This window comes from Stylophora pistillata, chromosome 12 (assembly GCF_964205215.1).
Source record: "Stylophora pistillata chromosome 12, jaStyPist1.2, whole genome shotgun sequence".
Lineage (NCBI taxonomy): Eukaryota > Metazoa > Cnidaria > Anthozoa > Scleractinia > Pocilloporidae > Stylophora > Stylophora pistillata.
In genome coordinates this window covers 643,892-671,488 of record NC_142530.1, presented here as the reverse complement: position 1 = coordinate 671,488, position 27,597 = coordinate 643,892, and the positions used below count along the sequence as shown (strand labels likewise).

The 27,597-nt window shown below is 38.5% G+C and overlaps 1 protein-coding gene across 1 annotated transcript; it reads left to right on the top strand.

The window, feature by feature from the left end:
- The first annotated feature begins 441 nt into the window (after positions 1–441).
- On the top strand, positions 442–26,533 carry LOC111327445 (polycystin-1-like protein 2). Its single transcript, XM_022931634.2, has 16 exons — positions 442–598; positions 2,021–2,069; positions 5,768–5,975; positions 6,968–7,398; positions 7,589–7,975; positions 9,290–9,698; positions 10,122–10,725; positions 11,156–11,332; positions 11,569–11,694; positions 11,779–11,964; positions 12,351–12,599; positions 12,928–13,659; positions 13,765–14,001; positions 15,324–16,574; positions 18,069–18,237; positions 23,758–26,533. Exons 1-16 carry the CDS (start codon positions 545–547, stop codon positions 25,473–25,475), a joined length of 6,987 nt encoding a protein of 2,328 aa, XP_022787369.2. The 5' UTR covers positions 442–544; the 3' UTR covers positions 25,476–26,533.
- The last annotated feature ends 1,064 nt before the right edge of the window (positions 26,534–27,597 follow it).

Here is a 27,597-nt window from a genome sequence, read left to right as displayed (position 1 = left end):
AGAGTTGAAAAGGAAACGATCGACAATCCCTATTTCCATTTTTTTTGTTGTTGTTGTAATATTGCGCAGACAAATTGTATTTCATTGAAATGAAAAACAAGATTACCTTCCAATGAGGCTCTTACGACTTTGAATATCGTCTTCATTTTGATATGTTTTGGTACGTGCCTGGTGTCAGGTGTTGTAAGTTAAATTACAAATACATTGATAAATTTTAATCAACTTTTAAGGCCTCTTACAGCTAGCGAGCTACAATTTAAGAGCTATGCCAGGTCCTGTTCTGATCATGTCAAAAATGACAAAACCCTGGACCCAGTTCCTCGAAAAACAATTTTTGTTTCTTTAATCGACTCAGTTTTGAAGTTTGTCAGAGAAGCGAATATTAAGTTACGTGTCTAAATTATGTTGATTTGCAGGTGGAAAAACGCGGTAGGCTTTTAGAAAAGAATCGGACTTTTAATGAGTATTATGCGAGCAAACAGGTGTGACTAAGTGGTAGTTTGGTGAGCCTTGGTAGATAAAAGACATTCTCGCACTCAAGTATATGGAAACGTATCTCAATGAATTCAGTTCTACCAGCATGGTAAAGGTTTATAGGGTAAGTATAAAGAGCAGTTGAAGAACACGAACGTGAGTTATCTTAAAAATTATGAAAGAACAAATAACGAGAAATCGCGTGTTCTGTTACCTTTGTGGCAAAATATATTTTCCACTGCCTCGCTGCAAGTCATTTATGAACGCAAATCTTTGGCAAAAGATTTAGCTCGTTAGAGTTGATCATAATTTATAATATCCGTTAAGTTGAACGGCCTGTTTCTAGTTCAATAAGCCGATAATTCTTTTACATCACAAAGACCTGCCTCTCGGTAAAAACCGACAAAAGGTTGAGTGAAAGGTGTTGTCATAAAATCTGTCATAAACGAACAGTTTACAGAGCTTATAGTTTCAATATTTCGCCCATTTTAGCTAGGGCAATAAAGTGCGAGCAGCTGAATTCACAATTACTTCTTTCTCTCTCTCTCTCCACCCCCCCTCTCTCTCTCTCTCTCTGAAATGCGAATAAAAATCTCTCTTACAAACAAAGTGATCAGTCCAAAAAGTAGACATCGGTTTTTATTGTAGATACTGCTGTCTACAACCGGCTGAAAATAGCCCTCTTAGTTAACTTCTGATTTATATTTCAGCTTTGGGTCACTGATAGTTTATTCGGTATTATTGAAATAGTAAAATAAAGGTGGGGAAAAGCTGGCTGCATGAATATTTAATGTAAAGTTGACAGGTAACCGAAAACACTTAACCGAACTTCTTTCGTAATAGCGAACAGAAAAGGGGTGAACATGTTTTTTGGAAAAAGAACTATGAATAAAATAAAAATATAAAGAATAAAAATATTTTCTCTATTTATCATCATACAGGCTTTTCATTGCTAAAATCGTTACCAAAAAGTCGAGTTTTTTGTTTATGTTTATATTACTATAACCAAAATTCATATGGTAGGGCTACAATACAGGCACATACAGTTTCGTATCAGAAACTATCAATATTCGAACCACCCCGAATTTAGCAGAAAGTGTAGCCCTATAGAAAAGCACAAAGTATAGCTGGTTAATAGGCTCGCTATTGCAAATCTATGGAAAACTAATGCAGACATTTTCCAGCTGGTTAGATAATTCATGTTGACATGTTTCACGTAATATATAATTTCTATGGGACATGATTAACCTTAGTTAATTAACTTGATAATTTTAAGGCTCAAATTCTAAAAACCTCAAATTATAAAGGATAAAGTCCCAACACTGAATCTTATCTTTCCTTGCAATATTCAATCGATAAAACCTTGAGTAAGATAACGTTTAAAATGCATCCAAAATGTTCATTGCATGACCGAGGTGCTTTGTAACTCTATCCACGGCATGATAGCATGATATAATTACGGTGTTATTTTTAATTCATGATTACATGATTTATTCCTTATAGGCTTTTAACAGTATTTGTATTTTTGTGAATTCTTGTCTTACAGATGCAACGAGTTACTCTGCTGATCTTGGGATTTTTGGCCAGCTCTGAAGGTAAGGCAAAGAACGTTTACAAATATTTGATCAGGTTGAAGGCTCGCAGGGTTTTGACTTGTTATGCCATTTTTTGTTGGTTGTTTGTCTGTTTTTATGTAGATTTCTTTTCATTTTAAGATTATTTACTGGAGATTCAACTATACTGTACTTCATACTAAGGACCGAGAATGATAGAGACCCTTTCACCTTTAAACTGACCTTTCCAAGGCCGGAAATTCGTGAAAGAGTGTGGACATAGTGATACGAAGAATGACATCAACATTCAACTCCAGAATCATTATACCAGGTTTAAGATCCAAACGCTAAATCATTATACCAGGTTTAAGATCCAAACGCTAAATCCTCAACATCTTCAGTTTTCCTTTGTTTCTCCTTTTGTGCGTCGTTGTTTGTCTTTCTAACAATTTTTTTCGCCCGCGTGTGGAATGTGCCAGCACAAAAAAGTTGTGTAATTTATTCGTAGCAGTACACAAAGTTAAGATTAGTCGTTTCCATTTAGGTGGCTGAACAGAGTTTTTGGTACCTGTGTTTCTTTCACCACTTTCTCTAACACCCTTTGTCTCTCGGTCGCCAAAACTGTCCGCAAGCAAGTTAACAACACAAACTTTGTTTTTTTGATAGTTAAGCTGACGTATGTGCCGTTGCCATGGAGACATGAATAAATATAAACAGGCCTTTAAAATGGGTTTTGTTTATTTGTAGAAAATCTAGTCATTAGATTTTCGTTATAATTTGCATGCAGCGAGCTTGTAACGATGCTCACAAGTTAACACCATTTTGCTAACAATTTAACAGAGATCATAAATTATTCCTTATTGAAGGTTCACTCGATTATCTAGAATTTCCTTTGTTAAAAATTAATTTTTCCAATACTCCAATTACTTATTTTCTAAAGTATTTTCGTGCCAAATTTCGTGAAATTCTAATGAGTGGTTCTCAAGAAATAGGTATATTTCAGGGAAAGAAATTCTCCATTCAATCGCAATTTTTTGACTTATTACGCATGCGCTGCATTTAACTGGGTTCTTTCAGTAACGACGAAAAAGCTGAGAATTGCTTTGTACCGTTAACTTTTTTTACATGTCTTTGTAAAAAAAGATTAAAGCCCTCAATGCACTGCGCCAACTATAGAGAAAAATGAATAAAGGCTGATAGTTTCTAAAGAACCTGTTGGGGGCTGCGTCGGTGGGGGTAACGAAATAATTTCAATATATCAACAAAGTTGAAATAATAAATTGGCCACCGTTACGATTATGAAAGCTGACGTTTCGAGCGTTAGCCCTACGTCGGAGCGAATAGAGGAATTGTGGGTTGTGTGTGCTTTTAAAGGCAGAAAATGGAGCTATGTGATTGGTGGGAACATGGCAACGAGAAAAACACGAATAAATTAGTGGAATGAAAAGCGTTCGTTGATACCTGTGGAATTTAGACTGCCGGTTTGAAAGATAAGCTTTTGTTCAAGAGTTTTACGGCTTTCCTTGCTACCTAAGTGTAAGACCGCAGATTGTCATATGTTGCTTAGAATGATTAGGTAAATTAAAATGTCTTGCGACTAGTTTCAATGTGCCCTTGTCATTCCTCTCCACGTCGCGAAGGTGTTCTCGGAATCGGTCACCTAGTCTTCTGCCTGTTCCAATGTAGATTACATTGGCGGAGGTGCACGTGAAGCGATCGGTGATCTTAATGGATCGTTTGGGTCCGGATATTTTCTCAGTGTTGTGAATGAAAGGACACATTTTGCATCGTGCACGAGCGCATTTAAAAGTGCCTGGTTGGTCATTAGTCTGAAAAGAACTTCTGACCAAAAAATTGCCTATATTTTTGTCGCGTTTGAATGAAATGAGCGGAGGCTGCGAAAAGATAGTGCTTGTCTTTGGATCATTTTGAAGTAATTTAAAGTTATTAAGAATGATGGATTTAACTGAGTGGTTGTGAGGGTGAAACGTGAGAGGGAATGGAATGCGGTCGGAATCTTCCTTTTGTGACGTTTGTAGTGCTGAATGTCGATCAATAAGTTGGGCGCGGTGGTAACCCGCTTGAACGATAGAATCAGGGTAACCGCGTTTATCGAAAAACTGGCACATTGACTCTGATTTGTGGTGGAAATCAGAGTTATCACTACATAAAAGACGAAGTCTTAGAAACTGAGAAAAAGGAATGGAATTCTTAACGTGAGATGAATGTGAAGACGAATACAACAAGTAATTATGTGAGTCTGTAGGTTTATAATACAAACTAGGGCATAAACCATTGCCTTCAATTGAAACTTTGATGTCTAAAAAGGATAAAGAATTGTCAGAAATTTCCGTGCGGAAACGTGTTGAGTAAATAAAATGACCGCTCTATTGATGGCATGTTTGTTTTTTGCAATCCTTGTTCGCGCGCGAAAACTGTGTTCAGCCACCTTAATAGAGTTAGATTTTCAACGCCTATTTTTCGCTCGTGAGTGGAAGTGGTTGGTTCTGACAGCCTAAAATCGATCTCATAATGATCAAGGGCAGCCAAAAAACCCGGTAGCTAATGTAAGTGCCTTGTAAATAGAATAAGAAAGATGGTTAGTTTTAAGCTCGGTAAAAAAACAGAGAAAGATGTTTTTCGTTTTGTCACGAGGGTGAGACAAAGAAAATATTCTGAGTCCCCATGAGGATGCAAGTGTCATTCGTTCACTTTTTTCTTTTCTTAGCTTTACTTTAAAGTTTGGTGTTTACAACTCCATCTTTTAGTTCATCTTTTAGTTCATCATCTTTTAGTTCAAATTTTAGTTCATGCTTTTATAACCAGTAGAATCGATTATTGTAACAGTCTACTAGATGGCCTCCCGAATTCACATATCATGAAATTCCAACGGATACAGAATGCCGCAGCTCGGTTGGTCACTGGATCACCAAAATACTGCCATGTTACGCCATTACTTTTCCACCTTCATTGGCTCCCGATTAGTTACCGTATAAAGTTTAAGATTCTCCTTTTGACATTTAACTGTTTATATGGTCTAGCCCCTAACTATTTGACTGATTTAATTAGCATCAAAAACGATCCAGGTACTCTCTTAGGTCAAACAGATCTTTATTACTCGAATTATCAAGCACCAGGACACATCCAACCCTTGGTGACCGTGCCTTCCAATCAGCTGCGCCTCATCTTTGGAATGCATTACCTTCGACAATTCGTAACATAAAGACGTTGGACACTTTCAAGACTGCTATGAAAACTTATTTTTTTAACGTAGCTTTCAAATAGATTTTTATTTTTACTCATGTTTCTTATTCACTTAGCTTGGCTATTGTTCTCTTTGAGTGCATAGACTCGTAGGTTCCAATAGGTTCTTATATCTTAGTTACTTTTGCCATAATTCTATCTTACGATATTGTGAAGCGCGACTGTATATATTCATATAGAGGTCTGCGCTATATAAATGTAAATTATTATGATTATTAATTTAGTTTTAGTTTCTGGAGCCGCCATTAGGGAAGAATCTTGAATGAAGGCGAGTTAAAATTGTTTTAGTATATATATTATAAAAAAATTAGTATTTTGAAAATTAACAACAAAACAGGCAAATGTTTCAACTTTATTTTGCTTCCAACCGCCCATTGTTAGGTTGCTCATTCTACTCGCTATTTATCTGGACATAGATCCGTAGCCAATCAGAATAAAAAATTTTTAATTGAATGCATTCGTGTCTGTCACTGCAGGATTGCCACATCCTGTTGGATACTATCCTCTGAATTCGTCAAGTGAAGCAAATGATTTCAGTTCGTCCAACAATCCAGCAGGGACCATCTCCAATGCACAGCCTGCTCTGGGGCTCTATGGCGAAGTTGGTGGGTCATATCAGTTCACCGGAGCACGCTCACCACCAAGTTATATATATCTTAACGCATCATATAATTTGAATACAAGGTAAATGAAGTGTTTTGTCATGTAATGTTTATTCAAAAAGGTATTGTAAGGCTTAGAGGATATCTGCCAAACCCTACCGAGCTTGTGGGGGGTTTGTTTCTCTACCCCCTCCCCCTCTCCCCTGCGGAATGGGATACTAGTCCATCGCAGGCTATAATTTGGATATATCAACAAAGTTGAAATGGTAAATTGGCCACCGTAATGATTACAAAAGCTGACGTTTCGAGCGTTAGCCCTTCGTCCTTCGCTCCGACGAAGGGCTAACGCTCGAAACGTCAGCTTTTGTAATCGTTACGGTGGCCAATTTACCATTTCAACTTTGTTGATATATCCAAATTATTTCGTTGCTCCCAACGACGCAGCCCCAAACAGTTTCTTTCGAAACTATCAGCCTTTATTCATCGCAGGCTACCCTCTCCTTAGATTTCCCTGACAGCTATCTGGTCCCCCCCCATATACAATCGTGAATGGACAGAGGCAAGTGTAAAGTGTTTTGCCCAAGAATTCAACCCAATGATCCGGCTGGGGGGGGGGGAGGGGGGAATTGAATCTTTTTATCCGGAGTCCACCGTGGGTTGTTCACTGACGGCTAGCGCGTCACCTTCTATTAAGAAGGTTCTTGTAACATTGTTTCCAGATGCATGACAAGATACTCTAGGTCTAAAACTAACTTATGAAATAAAGGGCTGGATTTCTTTAGGAATTCAGTGTCCTGACTCATTGCTATCCTGGTGTCTGACAAATAGACTCTTTACTGAACCGAAAGAACGATGAATTTATCCCTGGGTAAAGATTCCTGAACCACTGTCATCAAGCTAGGAGGGAGATGACACAGTCGCGAAATGAGCCGTGTTGACGTGCAAACTGGCACCCGTCATAGCAACTCTCATGTAAAGAATACTTCAAATCGAATGAAAAACTAATAATACATATGACCCTTCGAAGCGATGTAAAATCCTTCATGTATTGCGATCTCTTTATCTTACTTTTAGATCCTCGATCACTCTTCTCGTCTGGGTTTTTCCACGAGGCAGAGATGGAGAAATTCTTTCCTACTGGAAGAACTCTAACTACGGAGTGAGTTTAGTACTCGAAAATTATCGCCCAGTCTTCCACGTTAACTCTCTTGATCGCACCACGAAGTACTCCGTGAGAAGTAAATACAACTTGCTACTGAATAAATGGAGTCACATCACTGGGGCATATGACAATGACAGTCAAGTGGCAACACTTTACGTGGATGGAGTAGAAGTGGCAAACTCAACAGCAAAAGGAATTCAAAAATTAGCAACAGAGTCTTCTTTGTGGCTTGGTTACCTGTTCAAGGGAAGATTGTCCCAAGTTTGGATTTTCAAGGATGCACTCTCTTTGTACAACATATCTCAAGTAAAGGATTACAACAAACCATCATTGGCAAGCTCAAGTAAGCTGACATCCAGAGATGTTAATTTTTCCTTCTTCTTTTGTCTGCATGTATGTTTTGCGGGTATCACTTCCAAGTTTATGTGTGATTCAAACGACAAATATAGCTCGGCAACGGTTACTAACTTGTGGGTTTTATTTAGTTAAACAAACGAGAAACACTGCTAAGAGGACTTTTTAAAATTTAACAGGTTCATCAACTGCTATGTTAACATCAGCAAAACTATCGCCAACATCATCTACGACGCCCTTGGACAATGCATTACCAAATTCTGAATTACCAATACCAGGCACAATACTTAATCCAACGATTACAAGAACGTCTTATCAAGTGACAATTCATAATACATTAGCTGTCAATCAAACCTTTGCAATCACCACAACCACTGTCAATCAGACTTTTCAATCCTTTACGCCTACCGTCAATCAAACTGTTCCGGTCACCGCCTCCCAGACAACACCATTGATTGCATTGGCAATCGTGAAACAGAATTTTACGTCAGAAAGTCTAACTTTCAACATCACATCATCTTGTGCCACTGTTTCGGAATCGATGCTTGGAAGTAGTATCAACCAAGGTAGGTGTATTTACGCGTTAAATGCTCTTAAACATATAAAAAGGGAAGTCTGGGCGTTAGCGAATGTGTAAACACTAGAAGCGTCTGTCTCAATTATCGCACTACAAGCGGAGTACGACACGCGAGTGCTACTCCTATAGAAAGGATGTTGTCTTATCGCAGGCCATGTCCTTTCCGCTCGCATTTCGTCAGGTTTACCTGACAGCTCGCTGGCAAATGTTGATAGTGGGTTGAGAGAGGCAGGGTGAGAGTAACGTGTCTTTCCCAAGAACAAAAGTGTGACGATACACAATGACTTCGCACTTGGCTGTCGATTATTCGAAATAGAATCCCTCAATCCCAGGTTCAGGGCCTATACCATGAAGCCACTGCGCCCCTGCAGTTGATGAACAGGGAGATTTTCCGGATTTTCAATACAGATTAAAGAAGACAGGTATGGTAATAAAAAGAAACCCTTATTTAGGATGGTTAGTTCTCAGACCTAACACTTCAAGAAAGGTCGCAAAGACGAGCAGTTATCAGTGTTGATTCTTAGGAAGATTCAAAATGGTACTGTTCATTTTATACACCAGGAGCAAACTTTGACTCGCGTAATTTCCTTTGTCTCACAGTCCAGCCCCTCTGGTGTTATGAATCCTTATGCCAAGGATTGTTGGTCAATTGTAGTGGAAATAACTTGAAACAAAGAGTTTGTGAACCGAGTGACGACCGATGTGCCTGGGTCTATTTTCGATCTAATTCAAGCATTGAAAGTCTGCACATGAATTGCACCTCTAGCAATTTATGCAAAGACGTTGGTCCGTCATGTGATCAGATTATGAAGGAAAACGAAGATATATGCTGTGATCACTCGTGTTGTGACTCACACTTTTGCAATAAGCCGAAATATTTACAAGTTAAGTCAAGTTCGCCGGCGCAAAAAGGCCTACATCGATAGCATCTTTACATACACTGATTGTGGCCCTTGTGTGTGGGAAGGGAGGGGGGCATCGATAGAAGCACAGGTTCAAAACAAAAGAACTAAAGTCACGGGTGTAATATTATTTCTAAACCAATTTGGAATAGGTGATTTTTTCGAACGAGTGTCGCTAGAGCACTTTTCAATTGAAAGTAATCTGAGATTGCATTGGTTTTGCCTTACTTCGCTTCATGATTGGTCCAGAAAAAAACGGCGCCACCCTTTCAACCAATCAGATGTAAAACTAAATCTACTCATAATTTTGTCACCCGCGTTTTCCCGCGTTTTAGTAAATTTGGTTGTTTTTACTTTGAGTTCTGATTGACCTTAAAGGTATTTTACTTTCCTTTTTTTAGATGGGAAGTTGTGCAAAAGAAAACCCGATCTCGTCGCATTCATCTACGGAGGCATTGAGGTCATCCGAGGTCATAACGAAAACATCACGATGAATGCGTCGCTTTCATATGACCCGGATGTTGGCATCGGGGATCACTCAGGAATGAACTTTACCTGGTTTTATGGTGAGATCACAGGCAATTACACCGGCCTGCAGACAGCTACAAATGATTCTCTTACAGGACTTGATGAGTCAATTATTCGTTATGCTGGGAACGATTTTGGAGCAGAAATTACCTTTAACACAGCACCACTGCTCCTCAACAGGACATACGTGGTTAAACTGGTTGTCTCTAAAGACTATCGCAGCTCACGCGTATATCAAATTATTCATTTGGTGAAAGGAGACCCACCTGAGATAACTCAACGGTAAGCGAGTTGTTTCGTGGTGTTCAGGCGGGGGGAGGATTTTGTTTGTGTTACAATAAGATTCTCCTAAGCTCAATAGCATATTAATGATCCCCCCTCATCGCAGTCAATTCTCTATAGTTCCCCTCCCTTTAATTATCTGTAAGAGATGATTGATGCCCCCCTCCCATCCCCCAAAATTATGTCATCCTCCCCGTTAAAGTCCTCCGACCTCCCCAGTCTTCCAGGCCATTATTATTGTATTGTCCATGAAATTAAACTGAGCAGCTTTCAAAGTTTTTCTTCTTCAGAGAAAGCAAGTGAAATCGTTTATTGACGATCAACTTTACCATACTTGACAAGCGTTTCGTCATGCACCTGAACTAAGGACCATTGCTTACTCGCTGGTTATTCGTCATTATGTTGTGCCTTTGTCTTTTTCAGATGCCTGGTAAACTGTGGACTTAAAATAGTTCCATCGGTTAAACTCAGTATTCAGTCACAATGCCAGGGGTCCCTGTGCTCTAATATCTCTTCGTATAAGTGGATACTTTATGAACAAGCCTCCTCAGCTACAAACAACGACATCTGGAAAAGAAGACAACATTTACAGCTTATTGCAAACACACCACTCGGTTCAAGTAACATCGTCATCAAACAAGGTTCTCTCTCTGAGGGAACAAATTACCGACTGGCTTTATTTGTTCAAACTACAGCCGGCGTACCAGGGATGGGCGCATACGACATTTCTACTACATCAGCGCCCACAGGGGGTACATGCACGATAGCTCCTTCCAGCGGTATCTCACTGGAAACTGACTTCAAGCTGACGTGTAGTAACTGGAGGAGTGACAGCATCCCGCTCTCTTACCAGTTCCAATATCAACTAGAGAACGGTCTGTATAGTATGTTATTTCATGGCTACAACAACACGGTCAGCTCTTGGTTACCGCCTGGTAATCTGTCGGAAAATTTCAATGTAAAGGTCAAGGTCATAATCACTGATGATGTTGGTGCCTCTGCTTCAGTGGCAAATTTGTCTGTGCAGGTACGACTTCATGTTTTCAGTTTTCTTGGTTATGACGTCATCTTCTCGTCATGACGTTATCAGAAAGAAAAAATGACGTATTTGAATTATGGCGTCATCACAAATTCTCCATTTTGTGACTTTAAAACCCATATTTTCCATTTCCTTAGTTATAAAGAGGGTTCGAGGCATTCATTTAGTAGAAAGGGGCGTGAAAAAAGAATGAGGTTTTGTACGATTGGTTCTTGGGTATCCGGACCTCCCATCTAGATTTTAGAGATTATACACAGTGAGTTTATGTTTTTTAAAGCGAAAGAGATATTTCTTTCAAATTCCCCCTAAAGACAGGACTCTTCTTATCGAGTTTGAGATATGTTTAGATTAGTTTCTGCTGTAGTTTTTTTTCTTTTCCACTTTTACAGTCGATTGATTCGTGTTTGACTTTCTGTAGGTTAAGCCATCTGGGCGTTCGAGGCCAGAAAACATCTCCGGCCTCCTCATGGCTTATGAAAGTTTACTTAACGACGTCATCCGAGCTGGAGACTTGAGTAAAGCTGCACAAATTGCAAATTCTGTCCTCCAGACTGTTTCACAGGATACGACCATTAGTTTTCAGAATAAGGCTAAAGTAAGTCAGCTTAATATTGAGATGAAGTATGCTTCATAAATCATTCAATTTTTTTCATCCTGATTACTTTTACCATTGTGGTCAAAATTTTAATTATTATCACCATTATTAAAAAGAGGGTCTGTCTTTTTGGTAGAAGGGAGGGGTGATGAGCGAATTTCAATCCACACGACTACGTCGTAATTGATTCATGACACTTGCATAATGACTTGGAAATGTTTTCTTTATGTCCACAGATTCAAGATTTCCTGATCGCAAAGATCATCTCTCTACCAGTGAGAAATCTTCCAGATCTTCTCCAAAGCTCGTCTGTAATTGGTTCTGCTCTACAGGTTACGGATAGAATGTCTTCTAATACTCTGGTAAGGAAATTGTTAAAAACAATGATCAACTTGATACTAAATATTGTTAACATTTTCGATTACCGTCTCTACTTGAAATTTAAGGTATCCTCCTTGACTTCTCTTCACTCAATGACTTCACTTCTCTGGAGAACCGCCAAGTTAAAAGATGTGGTCGATATACCCCTGGTCACCCAATCTGCAGAGAACCTGGGCTCATGTCTCAACAGTGTACTGAAAGCTGGAGCAGTAATTGCGTCAGGAGGTTACGGCTCTGGGCCTCAAGAGCAGGTATTATGTTAAGAAAGCCTGAGGAATCAATAATATTTTGTACGATAAGCTAACCTAAACACGCGTTTTGATTGGTTCTTGATTGTGATCTATTAGAAAATGGACGCAGAGATGTCACCGTCAACAGATTTTGCTCTTTTATTATATAGAACAAAAAATATTCTGTTGCTGTAGGTCTGTGCAGTAGGAGATCAGAGAAGACGTAAAAATGTGGTTAAGACAAAGGGTCTGAAATTATCAAGGAACCTAGGAATGAGACTGGAAAGAGAAACCGATAACATTCACAAGGTTCTGAGTTAGGATTGGTTAAGAGGTGTATTTTATACGATCACTAAGATCCTGTTTTTTTTTTATTTGATAAACTTGGTGTGTGCTTCTCTCTACAGGGCGTGAACTTCGTTAAGACTACAATGCAAGTAATTAGTTTAGTTGCTGACGCAGTATTAGCTGTAAGAGTCCCAGATGAAGGCATGATTTCCATAGCAACGAGGGAGCTGACCATGACATTAGGACGCCACAGCCTTGAGAAACTTACGGGGCTTAGGATCGAAGCAGCAGGCGGGAAATTTGTTTTTCCTTCTGACAGCCAATCATTGCAGTCCATTGTCACTGGAAAACGTTACATTGATACTCAGGTAAGCATGCTTGTAATAGTTATTCTCAGAGTTATCTCATGGGCGAAAAAGACGTATGTATTGACACTGTGAGAGGGACGGTCGGGAAAATCTTTGCTTCGTGGTCTTGGGCACCGACCGGACTTTTATTCAGAATGTAAATCTAGAGCTAAACGATGCAGATAACCGAGTTTCGAGAATCTGATTTTTGGAGAGGGTGGTGCACCAGTTTCACTCGACCAATTATAGAGCGCTGTGTGGTAAAATAAAACCAATATCTGATCACTTTTTACACCCGATTGATTTTTATTGCTAAGCTTTTAATTATTAAACGTTTCATTTGTGGCAGATGTTGTCAATTCCATTCAATCCTTACACTTGGGACGGAACAAAGAAGCGAGTCAACTCTGAAGTCCTAGCTCTCGACTTAAAAGACGAAATCCGTAACGTGATCAAAGTTTCAAATCTCACAAGCGACATCATTATTGTCACATCACTACAGCCTCAAGAAATCGCTACGGAGAATCCGCAGTATTTTACCAGAAATGAAAATCTACGTTTTCATGGGATAGATGTTGAGTTCGAAAATACTCTGGTAAAGCTGGAAATTACTCCTCATGAATCCACTGTAAGTCTGTTTGTTTACTTGCGGTACGGCCAGCGGCCAACCATAAAAGTGCATGAACTCAACGCCACTGTGTCTGTGTACTCAAGGTGTGTTTGGGCGTCACGTGCGCATGACAAAAAAGAGGAGGAAACCCAGTGTTCATACGGTCCACTTGAACCTATCAAATTCTTAGCTAAGAGTCCCGGGAAATACTTTCTTGGTGTAAAGAGCTCCAATGCCAGCCTGGTTATCCCCATGAAAAGGCGTAAAAGATCTTGTTTTGGAGAGGGACGGGAAAAGCGCTCCTGCGTCGAAGTCAAGGACCCACCAGCCACCCCACCCCGAAGCGAAAATGTATCAGTGGTGCCAGTTTATGACTCTAGAACGGATTATAACTATACTCTGAGGGTAACCCAAGGGAACTGCGTGCACTGGTCGGAGGAGCGAGAAATGTGGATAACAGACGGCTGTCAGGTACGCTTTGTCCTAATGTATTCTCTACTCTTCAGATTTCTCATACATTCATCTTACATAGTCTGAAAAACAGTGACAAAGTAGTTTTTCTGCATTTACTCGCAGGTTTTGTCAGCAGAATTGAATGGATATCTCAACTGTTCTTGCAATCATTTAACTTCGTTTGGGGGAGGCCTTTTAGTGAAACCGAATCCAATCGACTTCGACAAGGTCTTAATCGAATTCAAGAAACATGGAGAGACTGGAAATGTTGCTGTCATTGTAACAGTAACTGTATTTTTTCTCTGTTATATTGTTGTGCTTGTTATCGTCCGGAAAGCAGATAAAAAAGACAAGAGAAATGTGAGTATGATCAAATACATCCGTTCCCTCTTTCTATTTCATAGAATTTCCGCTCTAGATTCCATGCCTCCGGTATCACACTAGTTTCCACTAGGTTCCCACACGGGATCCTAACGGGTCCGCCGGGTTACTGTCCAAGTTTTTGCCGAGATTCTACCGGGCTCTCGTCTGGGTTCTCGCCGGGATCCTGCTGGGTTCCCATTCGCGTTCCCTCCGGAATTTCTACTGAGGTTTCGCTGGGATTCCTGTATTCATTGACAGCCATATGATATACTCTATGTAACTGCAGTAATCGTAACCTCACAACACCACGATGATGGAGACGTATTTATTGGGTACGAATGATGTTGACGTTATGTGGGTTGAAACTTAAAACAATAAATGAATACGAAATTACAACAATTGACTAATAAAAGTGACAGTAAAGAAATACACTGAACGAACTGAATAAACTTGAAATGACAATACTTACATTGTTACGATTTCTACGAAACTGCTGGACGAATATAAAACTGCCAAAAGGCGAAAATAAGGTGAACTGGATTAACTGCTCAAAGCGAACTACTGTATGACTAACGGAAGACTAAACTCTGAACTTGAGAAAAACTAATTTATACATGCGAAAACGACTAGCTAACTTAAAGTGCAATTAGCGCCTATATTACGAAAGAAACTAATTAACGAAGATACGTGACACAGAAACAACAGAAGCTAACTGACCAGCGAAAAAATACTAACGAACGACGAGAAGCAGCGGCAACACAAAAGGACACCCTAATGATTGATTGAATGAGAAAAAACAAAAACAAAAAAAAAAACATTCCGCAGGCTAAGACCCTACACTCTATACAGAAATTTATCTACGATGAGTGACAAAAGTGCTAGGAATATCCCGTTGCCTGAAAAAATAAGGCGTTTGATTGCAGAGCTCCCTATTCAGTTTGTAACTCCCCCTCCAAAAACTAACAAAAACAACAACAAAATAGCCTATCAGTCAGTTGCAGGTCAGATAGAAAACAGGAAACATTGTAGTCGAGTGGGAAGGGTTATGAACATCGATACAACCGGTAAGGAAAACGATATGGCGTGCCAAGAGTTTTGACACTATTTAGGCTATTTTAAAAACTAGTTTCTTCCCCCCCCTCCTCCCCCGCAAGAAAAAAAGAAAAAATATAAAAAGAAAACAGCGGAACTGCCCATATTTACCTTTAAAATGTAAAATGAATGAAATTGTCCAATTTTAGGCTGGAGGAGTTCTTATTTTCAGCAAAGAGCGCTTGTTTATTAAAATGTTGATGTATGTCTTCCATTTGTATTTCTAGAATGTTCTGCCAATACAATTGCCTTCGGCGTCGAACAACTTGCAAGAATTCGAGATAATCATTTCTACAGGTGTCTGGAGAAATTCTGGCACAACTTCCAGGGTTGCAATAGAAATTTACGGAACTGGTGAAAACACTGGTATCCTTGAGCTCAGCCCAGAAGAGCCTGGTGCAGACAATTTGTTATTTTCTCGAGCTAACACAGATGTGTTCGTTCTTAAAGTTACCAAACCTCTTGGAACCATTCAAGGAGTGCGCATCGGTCATGATAACTCTGGAGAGAGTCCTTCGTGGTTTTTAGAAGAAATTGTGATTTTAGACAAACAATTTAATAATTCCTGGATATTTACAGTTAATCAGTGGTTTGCCCTTGAGCGCGGAGACGGCCGCATCGAGCGTACCTTTGAATTGAAACCAAATCAACTGGATTTCAATCAAGAAGTTACGAACCGTTGGTGGAAAGGCCTCACTGAGTCACACATTTGGGTTTCAGTTGCAACGAAGCCAATAAGAAGCTGCTTCACGAGAGTACAGCGGGCATCATGCTGCCTTTCTGTGCTCTTAACGGCTATGCTCGCTAATGCGATGTTCTATGAATTGGATGGTGGCACTGAACAGATCATTCAAATCGGACCACTGAAATTTTCATGGAGACAAGTAATTATTGGTATTGAAAGCGCATTAATTGTGGCACCGATTAACACTCTCATAGTATTCCTGTTTCAGAAAGGAGCTGAGAGGTCTGAGAGCAGCACTGGTCACTTTCCTAAAGCAACCCTGCTGATATATCTTGCTTGGTTTTTGCTCTTCTGTGCATGTGCAGTTTCGGCGGCATTTTCAATCTTCTACAGTTTGCTGTGGGGAAGGAGCATCAGTGAAAAGTGGTTGTCCTCAATGCTGATAACGTTCAGCCAGGATGTAGCAGTCACTGAGCCTGTCAAAGTTTTCTTCATAGCGATGTTTGTGGCGGCTATTTCCAAAAGAAAAGCAAGCAAGGGAAAGGGATATGAAAGTCTCGAGGAACCTCAAATTGGCCCCTCGAAGCAAAGGTTATGGAAACTAGAGTTAACCAAGGTGGAAAAGATGAGAAAGAATCAAGCCAAAAAACAAAACATTTCACAGCTTTTTGTGGACGTTTTTCTCTACCTTATTTTCATTTTCCTGCTAATGGCGGTTTGTTATGGTAACAGAAATGACCATCGATTTCTGATGACAAAGTCCATCCGCGAGGGATTATCAAGATTCAGCACTGTAAGTTAATTTCATACCAAAAAATTTCCGTAGTTTTTTCATCAATTTTTTGCGTCAAACTCGACCGTATTCGCTAAAAAATTGTAAGTTTAGGCAAATTTCGCCCAGTTAAAAGGTTTGTAACTTTTCTTTAACATGCGAATGACGATCTAGTTAAGTTCCCCTTGGGTAGGTTAAAATCATATTGCAGTAAATGGTTTGAACCCGGGGGTAACATGTGAAGGTGTAGTCTGATCGTCCGGGTGAGTGTAGTCCTGAGAAGGACTGTTGTCGGTGGCAGTGACTGACGTTTCGACAACCTGTGCGGAAGTCATCATCAGAGTCAAGTGAGTGATTGTTGTCAGTAGAATGTTCTTACTCCAGTTCGTGTGAAATGATCGGTTGGTTTTGCCGTGATGTTATTGGCTGTAAGACTCAAGTGACGTAAGTCGTTCGTGATTGGTCTGTTTCGGTCTGTCGGTAAAGCTAGGTTGTTCTTTTTCGGTCGTTTGTGATGTTTATGTCGTGAATGAGTCGTTTGTATGGGGCGGGTAGTTGTTGACATCTGTTTAGGGGAGTCTGTTCTAAGTTAGTAAACTGTTCTAAGTTAGTAGGGGAGTCTGTTCTAAGTTAGTACACCATCGACTTACCAACCACAACATTGACTGGGACTCTGCGCAATGCCTAACCTACAGCACTGACTATTTTCAACGACTGACTCTGGAAAGCTGGTTTACTAACTTAGAACAGACTCCCCTAAACAGATGTCAACAACTACCCGCCCCATACAAACGACTCATTCACGACATAAACATCACAAACGACCGAAAAAGAACAACCTAGCTTTACCGACAGACCGAAACAGACCAATCACGAACGACTTACGTCACTTGAGTCTTACAGCCAATAACATCACGGCAAAACCAACCGATCATTTCACACGAACTGGAGTAAGAACATTCTACTGACAACAATCACTCACTTGACTCTGATGATGACTTCCGCACAGGTTGTCGAAACGTCAGTCACTGCCACCGACAACAGTCCTTCTCAGGACTACACTCACCCGGACGATCAGACTACACCTTCACATAAAATCATATTGTTACCTTCTGGTACGTTATCAACAAAAGTGGTCTTTATCCGCATCGCTTTTGGTAACCAGTAAGAGGCCTGGTGCCTACTAGCGTAATTTTCACCATGCGCACTTGACTTTTCCCCAGTCCTCTTTTGACATTTATGAGCGGTCGCAGAAGACTACCAAAATTCATCCCACGCGTGCATCTTTCACTTCCCTCCTTTCGTTGATATTTCAAAGAAGAGGGAAGATGGGAGCAATTTGGGATGAGTCAACTTTGCAGTATGGTTTTCCTATTTAGACTCGTGGCTCAATTTCTGTGTAGCTAGTTTGGACTAGCTAACTCCCCCATAATTTTTTTTTACGAAAAATGATAGCTTTCATTGGCATTGTCGCATATCTAAGGAACACGTCACTTTCTCTTACTTCATTATCAGGTAGTGAACGATAATGAGTTTTGGAGCTGGTTAAACGACGTTTTTATTCCAAGCGTGTTTGTGGGCAAATGGTACAATGGCCAAGAGGAAAATCAGACCATGTACATAGGTGATAAACATTCTCTCCTGATAGGAATGGCGCGAGTAAGGCAATTAAGAGTGAAATCAAGTAAGTTTTGCCGTCAGTTTTTCCGATTTTGAAAGCAACTGTCTGTTGAGACCAGTTTGATCCCCCCAATGAAACCACTACTCACGTAGTGGCTACAAACATATGGCTGAATTTTTTTCAGCTGTATGGCGGAAGACTTATCGTCATGATCACAACATAAGGTTTAACGTGCGATGTACGTCATGTATTTTACACAGAGTGAGACAATGAACTTAGTGGCTAATTACTGCATTGCAAGAGATTTATGGTCCATACAAATATAAAATTTTTCATGTGCACCATGTACCATGTAAAGTACATGGATAAAACAGACAACGACCGCGTTTTGCGATTCCAAAAGACAACTTTCAAATTTTTCCTCAGTGCAGCCATTTTGATTTTGATTCTTTCTTGTCGACTAGGAAAGATTAACGACTCCTTTGCCCTAATATTCATTTCCTAGCAATCTGTTTCAATAATAAGGAATTACTTTAAAAGGCATTCTTGACTCGAATATTGATCTCTTGCGATGACCAAAGAAGCAGGCGGATGTGAATATACCTGATTTATACTTGATTTCCCACATATGGAATCAACTACCAACTGTTACCAAATCCTCGAGTACTATAGCACAATTTCGTGCTCGGCTGAATAATGTCAATTTCACAGGGTGCAAATGTATGACCTGTATTTAACTTTCTATGTTCATATTTTTATTTACTTTTGGGCTAGTTTATATTAATTTTATAAAATTCATATCTTTACACACACTTTATTTTACACACTTTATTTTTCTTTTTCTTACAAAATAATTTAGATTATGTTGACCCGCAGATAGCAAATTTGCTATTCGAGGCGGGTCAATCATCAACAAACATTATTTACAATATATAAAGAAAATTAAAAACTAAATAATTAGATATTGTTAAATTATAAAAAGAAGCATAGCTGGCAAATACATCAATAGTTGTTCAATAAAGTATAGAAGCAAATACATTAGTACTGAAAGCAATCGGATCAATTTGTTTTAATTATGCAGTCCTTAAGTTTAGAGGAGATCTTTTCAACATCAAGATAAGAATCTTCATTATCTAGTAACTGAAATAAAGACGTTTTAATTTGTTTATTAAAGGAATGTTTTGATAACGTTTTGAATTCTTTCGGTATCTTATTCCAAATTTTGACACCAACACGCGAGAAAGCCTTTTTTTGTAGGTTAAGTCTAGAGTACTTTGTACTAAAGAGCTGCGATTTGGATGATCGAGTATTGTAGGTATGAATATGAGATGTTTTAGTAAATAGTTTCAAAATATTAATGGGAGCCCTCTGGTTGTGCACGTCAAACATAAGTTTACTTACGGCTTCATAATATAGGAACGTAACAGGCAGAATTTTTGCTTTGGCAAATAAAGGGATGGCATGCTCTCTTCGATCGGTGAAATAGATTAAGCGCAAAACTCGCTTTTGAAGAACTAAAATCTTGTTTAAATAAGCATTTGACGCATTGCCCCAGGCAAGGAGTCCATAAGTTATATAAGGTAGAATTAATGAATTGTAAATATTTACAAGGATAGTAGAGGGAACGAAGTACCTCAGCTTTGCAATCATCCCTATTGTTTTACTTATTTTTACGATAACAGAGTCAACATGGTTTTTCCATGACAAATTTTGATCAATTAAAACGCCTAGATATTTGATATAACTTTTTTGCTCTAAACTAACTCTTCGGTTTGTCTCACAATCTAAAATACCTATTTGTGGAGAAAAATGCATTTTTTTCTGATGAGGACGAAAAATTAAGAAATTTGATTTTTTTGTATTCAATGTCAACCTGTTTGTAGTTAACCAGTCATGTACGTTATTCAACTCTACATTAACCGTTTGCTCGATCGCCTTAAGATTCTTATCAGCATAAAGTATATTAGTATCATCCGCAAAGAGATAAAATTTTAGTTTATCAGAACAAAGGTGAATGTCATTTATGTAAAGTAAAAATAGAAGAGGTCCAAGGACTGATCCCTGGGGGACACCACAGGGGGAGATAAGTTTTGTTGATAAATGCTCTCCAATCTGAATTGTTTGTGTTCTATTTTTTAAATATGATTGAAACCAGTCATTTATCAATCCACGGAAACCGTAAAAGTTCAATTTATCGAGTAATATTTCATGATTGACCGTATCAAATGCCTTTTTCAGGTCAATAAAGACACCGCATGAGAAGTACCGTTTATCCATATTACGTAGTATATCTTCAACAATATCAAGTACTGCATGCTCTGTGGAATGTGACTTGCGAAAGCCATACTGTGAGGAGTACAATAGGTTGTTTTTGTCAATAAATTCCTTCATCCGGAAGTACAAAAGTTTTTCAAAAATCCTATTAAAATTAGACAAAAGAGATATTGGTCGATAGTTTGAAGGGTCGGTCTCGTCGTCACTTTTATATATTGGCGTTATTTTAGAAATCTTAAGTTTTGAAGGATAGACACCAAGGATAACAGATAAATTGAAAATATAAGAAAGAACTGGAGATATGATATTGCAAGAAGATTTAAGCAGTTGTGTAGGGCAGGAGTATAAGCCACAGGATTTATTATTTGGTAGGGATAATATTTCCTGTTTAACTTCTTCTGGTGTAATGGGTTTGAAAAAGAAGGAAGAATCAGGTGATTTCAATTTACCAAGATAACTCATATAGTTATCTTTCTTTGGCAATTTACTTGCTAGTAAATTACCAACATTTGCAAAATGCTTATTTAGAATATTTGGTAATCTGGAAGGATTTTGTGTTATTTGATTGTTATTGCTTGGGTCTTTCAGCTTCGTTAACACTCTGCTTTTTGTCCTTTGGTTATTTATTAATTCATTTATTACTTTCCACGTCTTTTTCATATTATTTGTATTTTTCTCAAAGAAATCATAGTAATAACGTTTTTTACTCAAACGAATAAGGTTTGTAATTTTATTTCTATAATATTTATATTTACTATGTATTCCATTAACATATAGCTTGTTCTTTATTTTTATTGATGTCCTTATTCCTTTTGTTATCCACGGTTTTGCAAGTTGTTTAATTTTACGTTTGGATAAAATTTTAACAGGCGCATGGTTATTCACGACTGAATTTAATTTTCTGTAGAAAGATGAGAATAGTTCATCAATATTATTTGTTTTTGAGGCAATAATAGCATCCCAGTCGATCGCGGACAAATCATTTTTAAATTCCTCATAGGAGAATTGAGAGAAGTCGCGTTTTTTAATTGTTTTCTTGATAGGTTTGTCTCGCTTAGATTTCAAAATACAAAATTGAGAAAAATGATCAGAGACATCGGTAATAATGTTTCCACTAATTAGAACTTGATCAGGATTATTAACGAAAATATTATCAATAAGAGAGGCTGAGTTATTACGTACGCGTGTTGGTTTGTCAATAGTTGGAACAAGATAAAAACTTTGTAGCGCCAGTAGGAAATCCTGACTATATGAAGATGATTCCGTCTTTAAAAGACATAGGTTAAAGTCACCCATTAAATAAAGTGTTTTCCCAGTGGAAGCCAGCTTTTCGATTGTATCATTAAAATATTCAATGAATTGATCTGGGGAGTTGTGTTGACGATAAATTATTCCACATATGACATTTTTTTGTTTCTCATGGGAAATTTCTATCCACAATGCTTGAAACGCCTCGCAAGAGACCCTTTCAAGCACTGTGTAATTAAGGTCTTCATTGATAAAAAGCGCGACGCCTCCTGACGCCAATGGTGTGGCTACGTATTCAAAAGTGTAACCTGGAATTTCAAAGCTAATATTAACAGTCGTTTTAGTTATTTTCGTTTCTGTAAGTCCAATAATATCAAACTTAAAATCCATTTCTGATAAGTAGTTGGTTTGGAGTTTTTCGAGATTGTGATTTAAACTGATGATATTGTTATGAAAAATCGAAAAGCTCGTTTCCATCACGTCTCTTATTTGGGTATTTAGGTTTTTATTAAAATTATACGGAGAATAATAACGGCTGTAGATTTGTTGATTGAATAAGTTATTGTTGGTATTTAAACTGTCATCAAGATTTGAGTTTAGTCTGAAAAGATCAAGATCATGCAAACCATTTAGGTTTTCGAGTTGTCTCTTAGTTGGTAGCTGATTTTGGATCAGAGAGTTGTTAAATTGCCCGTGGTAGAGAGTTAAGTTGCCAGTGAAGTTATAATATGGAAGTTCTTTAAGAAAGAGCTTTCTATTTCGGTCCTGTTCTTTGTATCTTCTGGTTCGCTTTTGCATCTAAAGCGCGTTTGAAATCATATCATAGGTGAGATATTAAAAACTAGCAATAATATTGTCACTGCGTTACTTATCTCTATCCTTGGGTAAATGCGTTTAGGTCCTCCATATTTGCAAATTTGCGGATCGGTGAATTCTCTGATTTCCTGAGAAATACGGAACCATTTTTCGCCCAGCAGAATTTGAAGCTGTTGGCTTCTTTGAACTTCTTTGCCTCATACAGAAGGGTTTGTAGACGAGGTGTCAGATGATCGTAAATATTGAGGTGACTCACATCAATCTCTGAAGAAAATCCTAGTTGCTGTGCTGTTATGTTCCTTATTGTCTTCCTAGACGCCATGATTTTTTCCTTTACCATCCTTCTAACAAATTTACAAACTATTGCGTCTGGTCGATTCGAGGGATTCCTTGATGGAACTCGGTGGGCAATGTCAATGTCATTTATCGAAACATCTTTCACTCCCATCTGATGAAATAGTTGAAGACACAGGTTAGCTGTCTGCTCGGTCGTCTCTTTCGCTGCCAGCAACGGTAAACCGATAACTTTGATGTTAAATTGGTAGCTGTACATTTTGAAGCCATCAATTGACTGCGAGATTCTATCGCAAGTATCAGAAATTACATTTAGCCTTGAGCTTAAACGCTTCAGTTCTTTCGATGCGTACTTTTTAAACGCTTCAAAATCATCGCATTGAGCTGAAACAAACTCAACTGATCGTTCTTTGCCCACAGTGTCGCCGCCATGTTCGATGCCAGCATCATGATTGATTTCTTCACGTCGATGTCCAATTTCCTCAGTCAATTTATCCAGTTGCTTCTTGAGATCTTCAATTTCATTCCTTAACTGCTGATTTTCTTTTTTTAGTTGGTTTCTTTTACCAGCCATAATTAGGGAAACTTAATAGAATAAAATATATTATATAATCTAATATATTATATAATCAGATCTACATATATATATTTATATTTTTTTCTTAAATTTAGATGTTCTTAAGTTTTTCTTAAGACTTGTATATGGATAATTCTCGTATTTCTTAGCCTGTCGAACGTTTTTAACATGAGCCTCTGGCTCGGAAGATCGCGCAAGCACTTCCCACGTTTTCGACATGAAATAAATCATTACATTACATTACATTTGAAGCTCATAGATTTCTGGAAGAGCTTAGTTGGGGATACCCTGAGGGAAACAAAATTCCGAGAAGATCTTTCCTGAATCTGGCAAGACTAATCAATTTTCAATTTTTCTATTCCATACATTTTCAGTCCCGTGTAAAGTCTTGGATCACATGAAAACTACCTTTCCGGTATGCTACGAAGGATACTCGGAAAGTAACGAAGACAAGACTGCATTCCATAAACCGGGATGGAACCCTGTCGATAACTCTACGAGTAATGACGAGCTACTCCGACTTTGTCCGAAGCCATGGAGATACCAAAATGCCGCGCAAGCTGACACAGCACCAAAGTGGGGACAATTCTCATTCTATCCGGGAGGAGGATTTATTGCAGACCTCGGATACGATACCTCCACCGGATATAGCATCGTTGAAAACCTTAGGAGCTATTATTGGCTGGACAAGCAGACAAGAGTTGTTATGATGGAATTTACCACATTTAATCCATCGGTCAACCTTCTAACTGTTACTACGTATTTCTATGAGGTGGAAGCATCAGGGTACAAGGCGCCTTTTACAAGGGTTGATGTTATTTCTTTGTATTCGACGGAAACAACATCAAATAAGTTTTATCTGATCTGCATACTTTTGTTCATCGTGTTCATACTGTTTTACCTCGGACGAGAATGCTACAGGCTTTTTAAGCTAGGCTGTAGGTATTTCATTTCCATCTGGAATTGGGTTGAATTCTTTCAGATTACTTTCTCCGTTTTAGCCGTAGTAATGTATATTTTACAAACGATCAGGGTGTCTACAAAGATCCAGAAATTGCAAGAAAACATTTATGCGAATGTAAGCTTTCATGAAGCCATCGTTGCGCTTGAAGTAGAGAATGCAATGCTGGGAATTCTCATTTTTATCGTCAGTATCAAATTATTGAGGATTATTCGGTTCAATTCTCACATTGCAGTGTTCGCTAAAACTCTACGTACATCCACGCAACTTCTTTCATCATTCAGCTTCAATTTATTCATCCTTTTCGTGGCTTTCCTACACTTTGGCGTTTTAATTTTCGGTAATGGATCGGAGTTTTATTCCTCGATCCTAAAAGCGACATACTTTCAGCTCGAACTTACTCTGGGTCGAGTCAAAGCCAGGCCTATTAATGCTTTAGCAGAAGCGAATGACACATTTGGAAGAATCTTTGCTGTGCTAATTCTATTTAGCCTTACTATTCTATCCATGAATTTTTTCATCGCTATAATGAATGAAGCACTTTTTGAGGCAAAGGATTCAGTGAATCAAAGTGAACTATATGATCTAGTGGGTACATACGACTGGCCGAGGAATGAGGAGAGGAGAGCTTTTCTTGATTTCGTAAGTGATGCTATGACACGGTTGAAATTCCAACAAACTTCCACCATGTTGGAAGAGACCAAAGCAGGAGATGTTGCCTCAGTAGATTCGAGGAGAAGCAGGTCACTTCATTTTGATTTAATCAGCAAGGCCATCACAGCTTTAAGGAAAGGGGAGGTCTTAAGATCGGTAGATGAGACACCAAGCGACACCAGAAGAAAATCTTTCTTTGATAAAATAAGTTCTCTCATCCAAACGCGCAAAGATGTTAGCTCCGAAGGAAATTACAGACGACAAATTAAAACGAAAGTGAGCTTTAGAGACGATGTAGTCAAATCTCAACTGAAGAAGTTACACAAAAAGAAGAAAGATTTATTTCAACGATTAGATAATATTGTTCAAGGATTTTCTGAGGAGGAAGAAAAATTCCATTTAATATGTCACGAAATAAAAGCGTATGGCTCTGGGGATAAAATGGGAAACGTCATGGTCACGGGGACTGAGACCTAATCATTTGCTTGAAAGTTTTGAATTTAACTATGATAAAAATTTGATGTAGAGAAACTGTAGAGCAATAAATGAAAGGACAGAGGAGAACATGCTTGGATCTCGTCGCTAAAGCACATTAGCAAGCATAATCAAGATAATTTTTAATTTCTTAAAACATTTCTTTGTTTTTATCTCATTTTGTGTTGTTATACAAAAGTTTGAATAATTTCCCAGCTATTCAACCATCATGACAAATCTGCAAATATTTATTAAAAGGAGCCACCTTAATCAACTGTTGTCGTTGTCGCTGGGATTAGAATCGCCTTCAAACTCAAAACCTTTCGTCAATTTTGTTATAGGGAACTCTCCCACTTTTCCGTATGGCTGCTGAAATAACTTTCATTGTCAGGCGTTTTCTGATGGAGCTTATATCGAGACGCTTACGGAATCAATGAAGCTCAGTTCAGTAGTTGTCCAACTAGTCATCGATCTCCGTCCCAGAATCTTCGGAATCGGATTCACATCCACGCAGGTCTTGCTCTCGATTGCAATTAAGATTTTGATTGAAAGTTTTCCTTAGATCTTCTTAAATGAAGACTTCGGTTATGTTTCATTAAGTATGATTTAAGTCTAGAGGACGAAGAGGAGGACGATATAGAAATATTCAGTGCCATTATGCAAATTTTCCAGTTTGCTCAAGACCATTGTTTCACCGAGCCGTAAATCCGAACAACTTATAGAGGCGTCAAATATTTCCCAGAAGCGTGCATCTAATCCCGAGGTCCCAGGACTCTCATAAACCCGTGGCTCTCATAAACCTGTAACATACATGATCGACTTTATTTAAAGAGGGTATACACATAAACAGCTTGCGCTGATAAACCAGTGGCCCTCAAAACTAAAGTTAGTAAGTAATACATTCTAAGCCATAGAGATTAAAAATAGAACTAACTAGTCGAACAATGTAACTATTCAAAGATTATAAATACAATAAAACTAGATTATAATACAGCTTCAAAAGAATCAATGTCTCTATAAGAATTTATAAAATAATTCATCAAATCATTCCTAAAAGAGGAGATGCTACGTTGTTTCCTAAGCTCATTTGGTAGACTATTCCATAACTTAATACTACTAACTTGGAAAGACCTTCCTGCCTCAGTAGTATTTCGATACTTGGGACAGATTAGGTTATACTGGCCATGCCTGGTCTCTCTACCATGCAGGGAGTGATTTGTAGTTAAAGTACTTTCAATATACGTAGGGGATTCCCCATGCAGTGCCTTATAGATTAACATGCACTTTCTTATCTTGACTTCCTCAAAGAATGGGATCCAATTTAGTTTCTTAAAATTTTCCACAGTTCTTGATCTGATACCTGTACCTAATATTACTCGCGCTGCAAGTTTCTGCCACCGAAACACTCTCATGAGATCTTCCTTAGAACAATAGGTCCAAACTATACTACCATACATCATGACCGGCTTAATAAGGGCATTATAGAAGAGTAATCTTTCCTCAATGTGTAAATAAGTACACAACTTTTTCAGTAGGCCAAGTTTTTTGCTAAGCTTCTTATAAAGTTTATCTACATGTTCCTTAAAAGTTCGTTCTTGATCAACTGTAACCCCAAGGAGTTTCTGATGTATAACCTGCTCGATAGCTGTTCCATTTGCTAAATCTGCACTAAATTGTACTCAACTTGACTGATTCAGACTGCGTTGTGCTAGACTCCACAGCATTTGACTCTTCTGGAATGGACGGGACTGGACTCAGTGAGCTGTTACAGACTGTACTTTACTTGACTGGACTAGACTTCATTGCAGTTTTAACTGTTACGGACCTGGGCTGTTCCGGATTGGAATGCTTTACACTGCGCTGCAATCCACTGAACGGGACTAAAAAAGAGCTGGCCTTACCTCTTTCAACTTTTTTTCTGCAACTGTTCGATGCGACGCATCAGGTTTTTCCGTCGGCGAACAAACCTATTTTACAAAGGTTAATATCACAAAATCATAGTAATTTATTTCTAACCTTCTCAGTGATGCACAGCCCCCGAATATTGGATCTTCTTAAGCTGCAGCAATTCAAAATGGTCCAAGCTCTCAATTAAAAAATGCCTGCTTTTCTTTTATACTCTATT

Bases quoted from the DNA above. Each gene is read 5' to 3' on its own strand.
- LOC111327445 (XM_022931634.2), top strand. From the start codon at position 545: ATGGAAACGTATCTCAATGAATTCAGTTCTACCAGCATGGTAAAGGTT. The intron at 599-2,020 runs GTAAGTATAAAG...CTTGTCTTACAG, and splicing joins GCATGGTAAAGGTTTATAGG to ATGCAACGAGTTACTCTGCT. The intron at 7,399-7,588 runs GTAAGCTGACAT...AAAATTTAACAG, and splicing joins ACCATCATTGGCAAGCTCAA to GTTCATCAACTGCTATGTTA.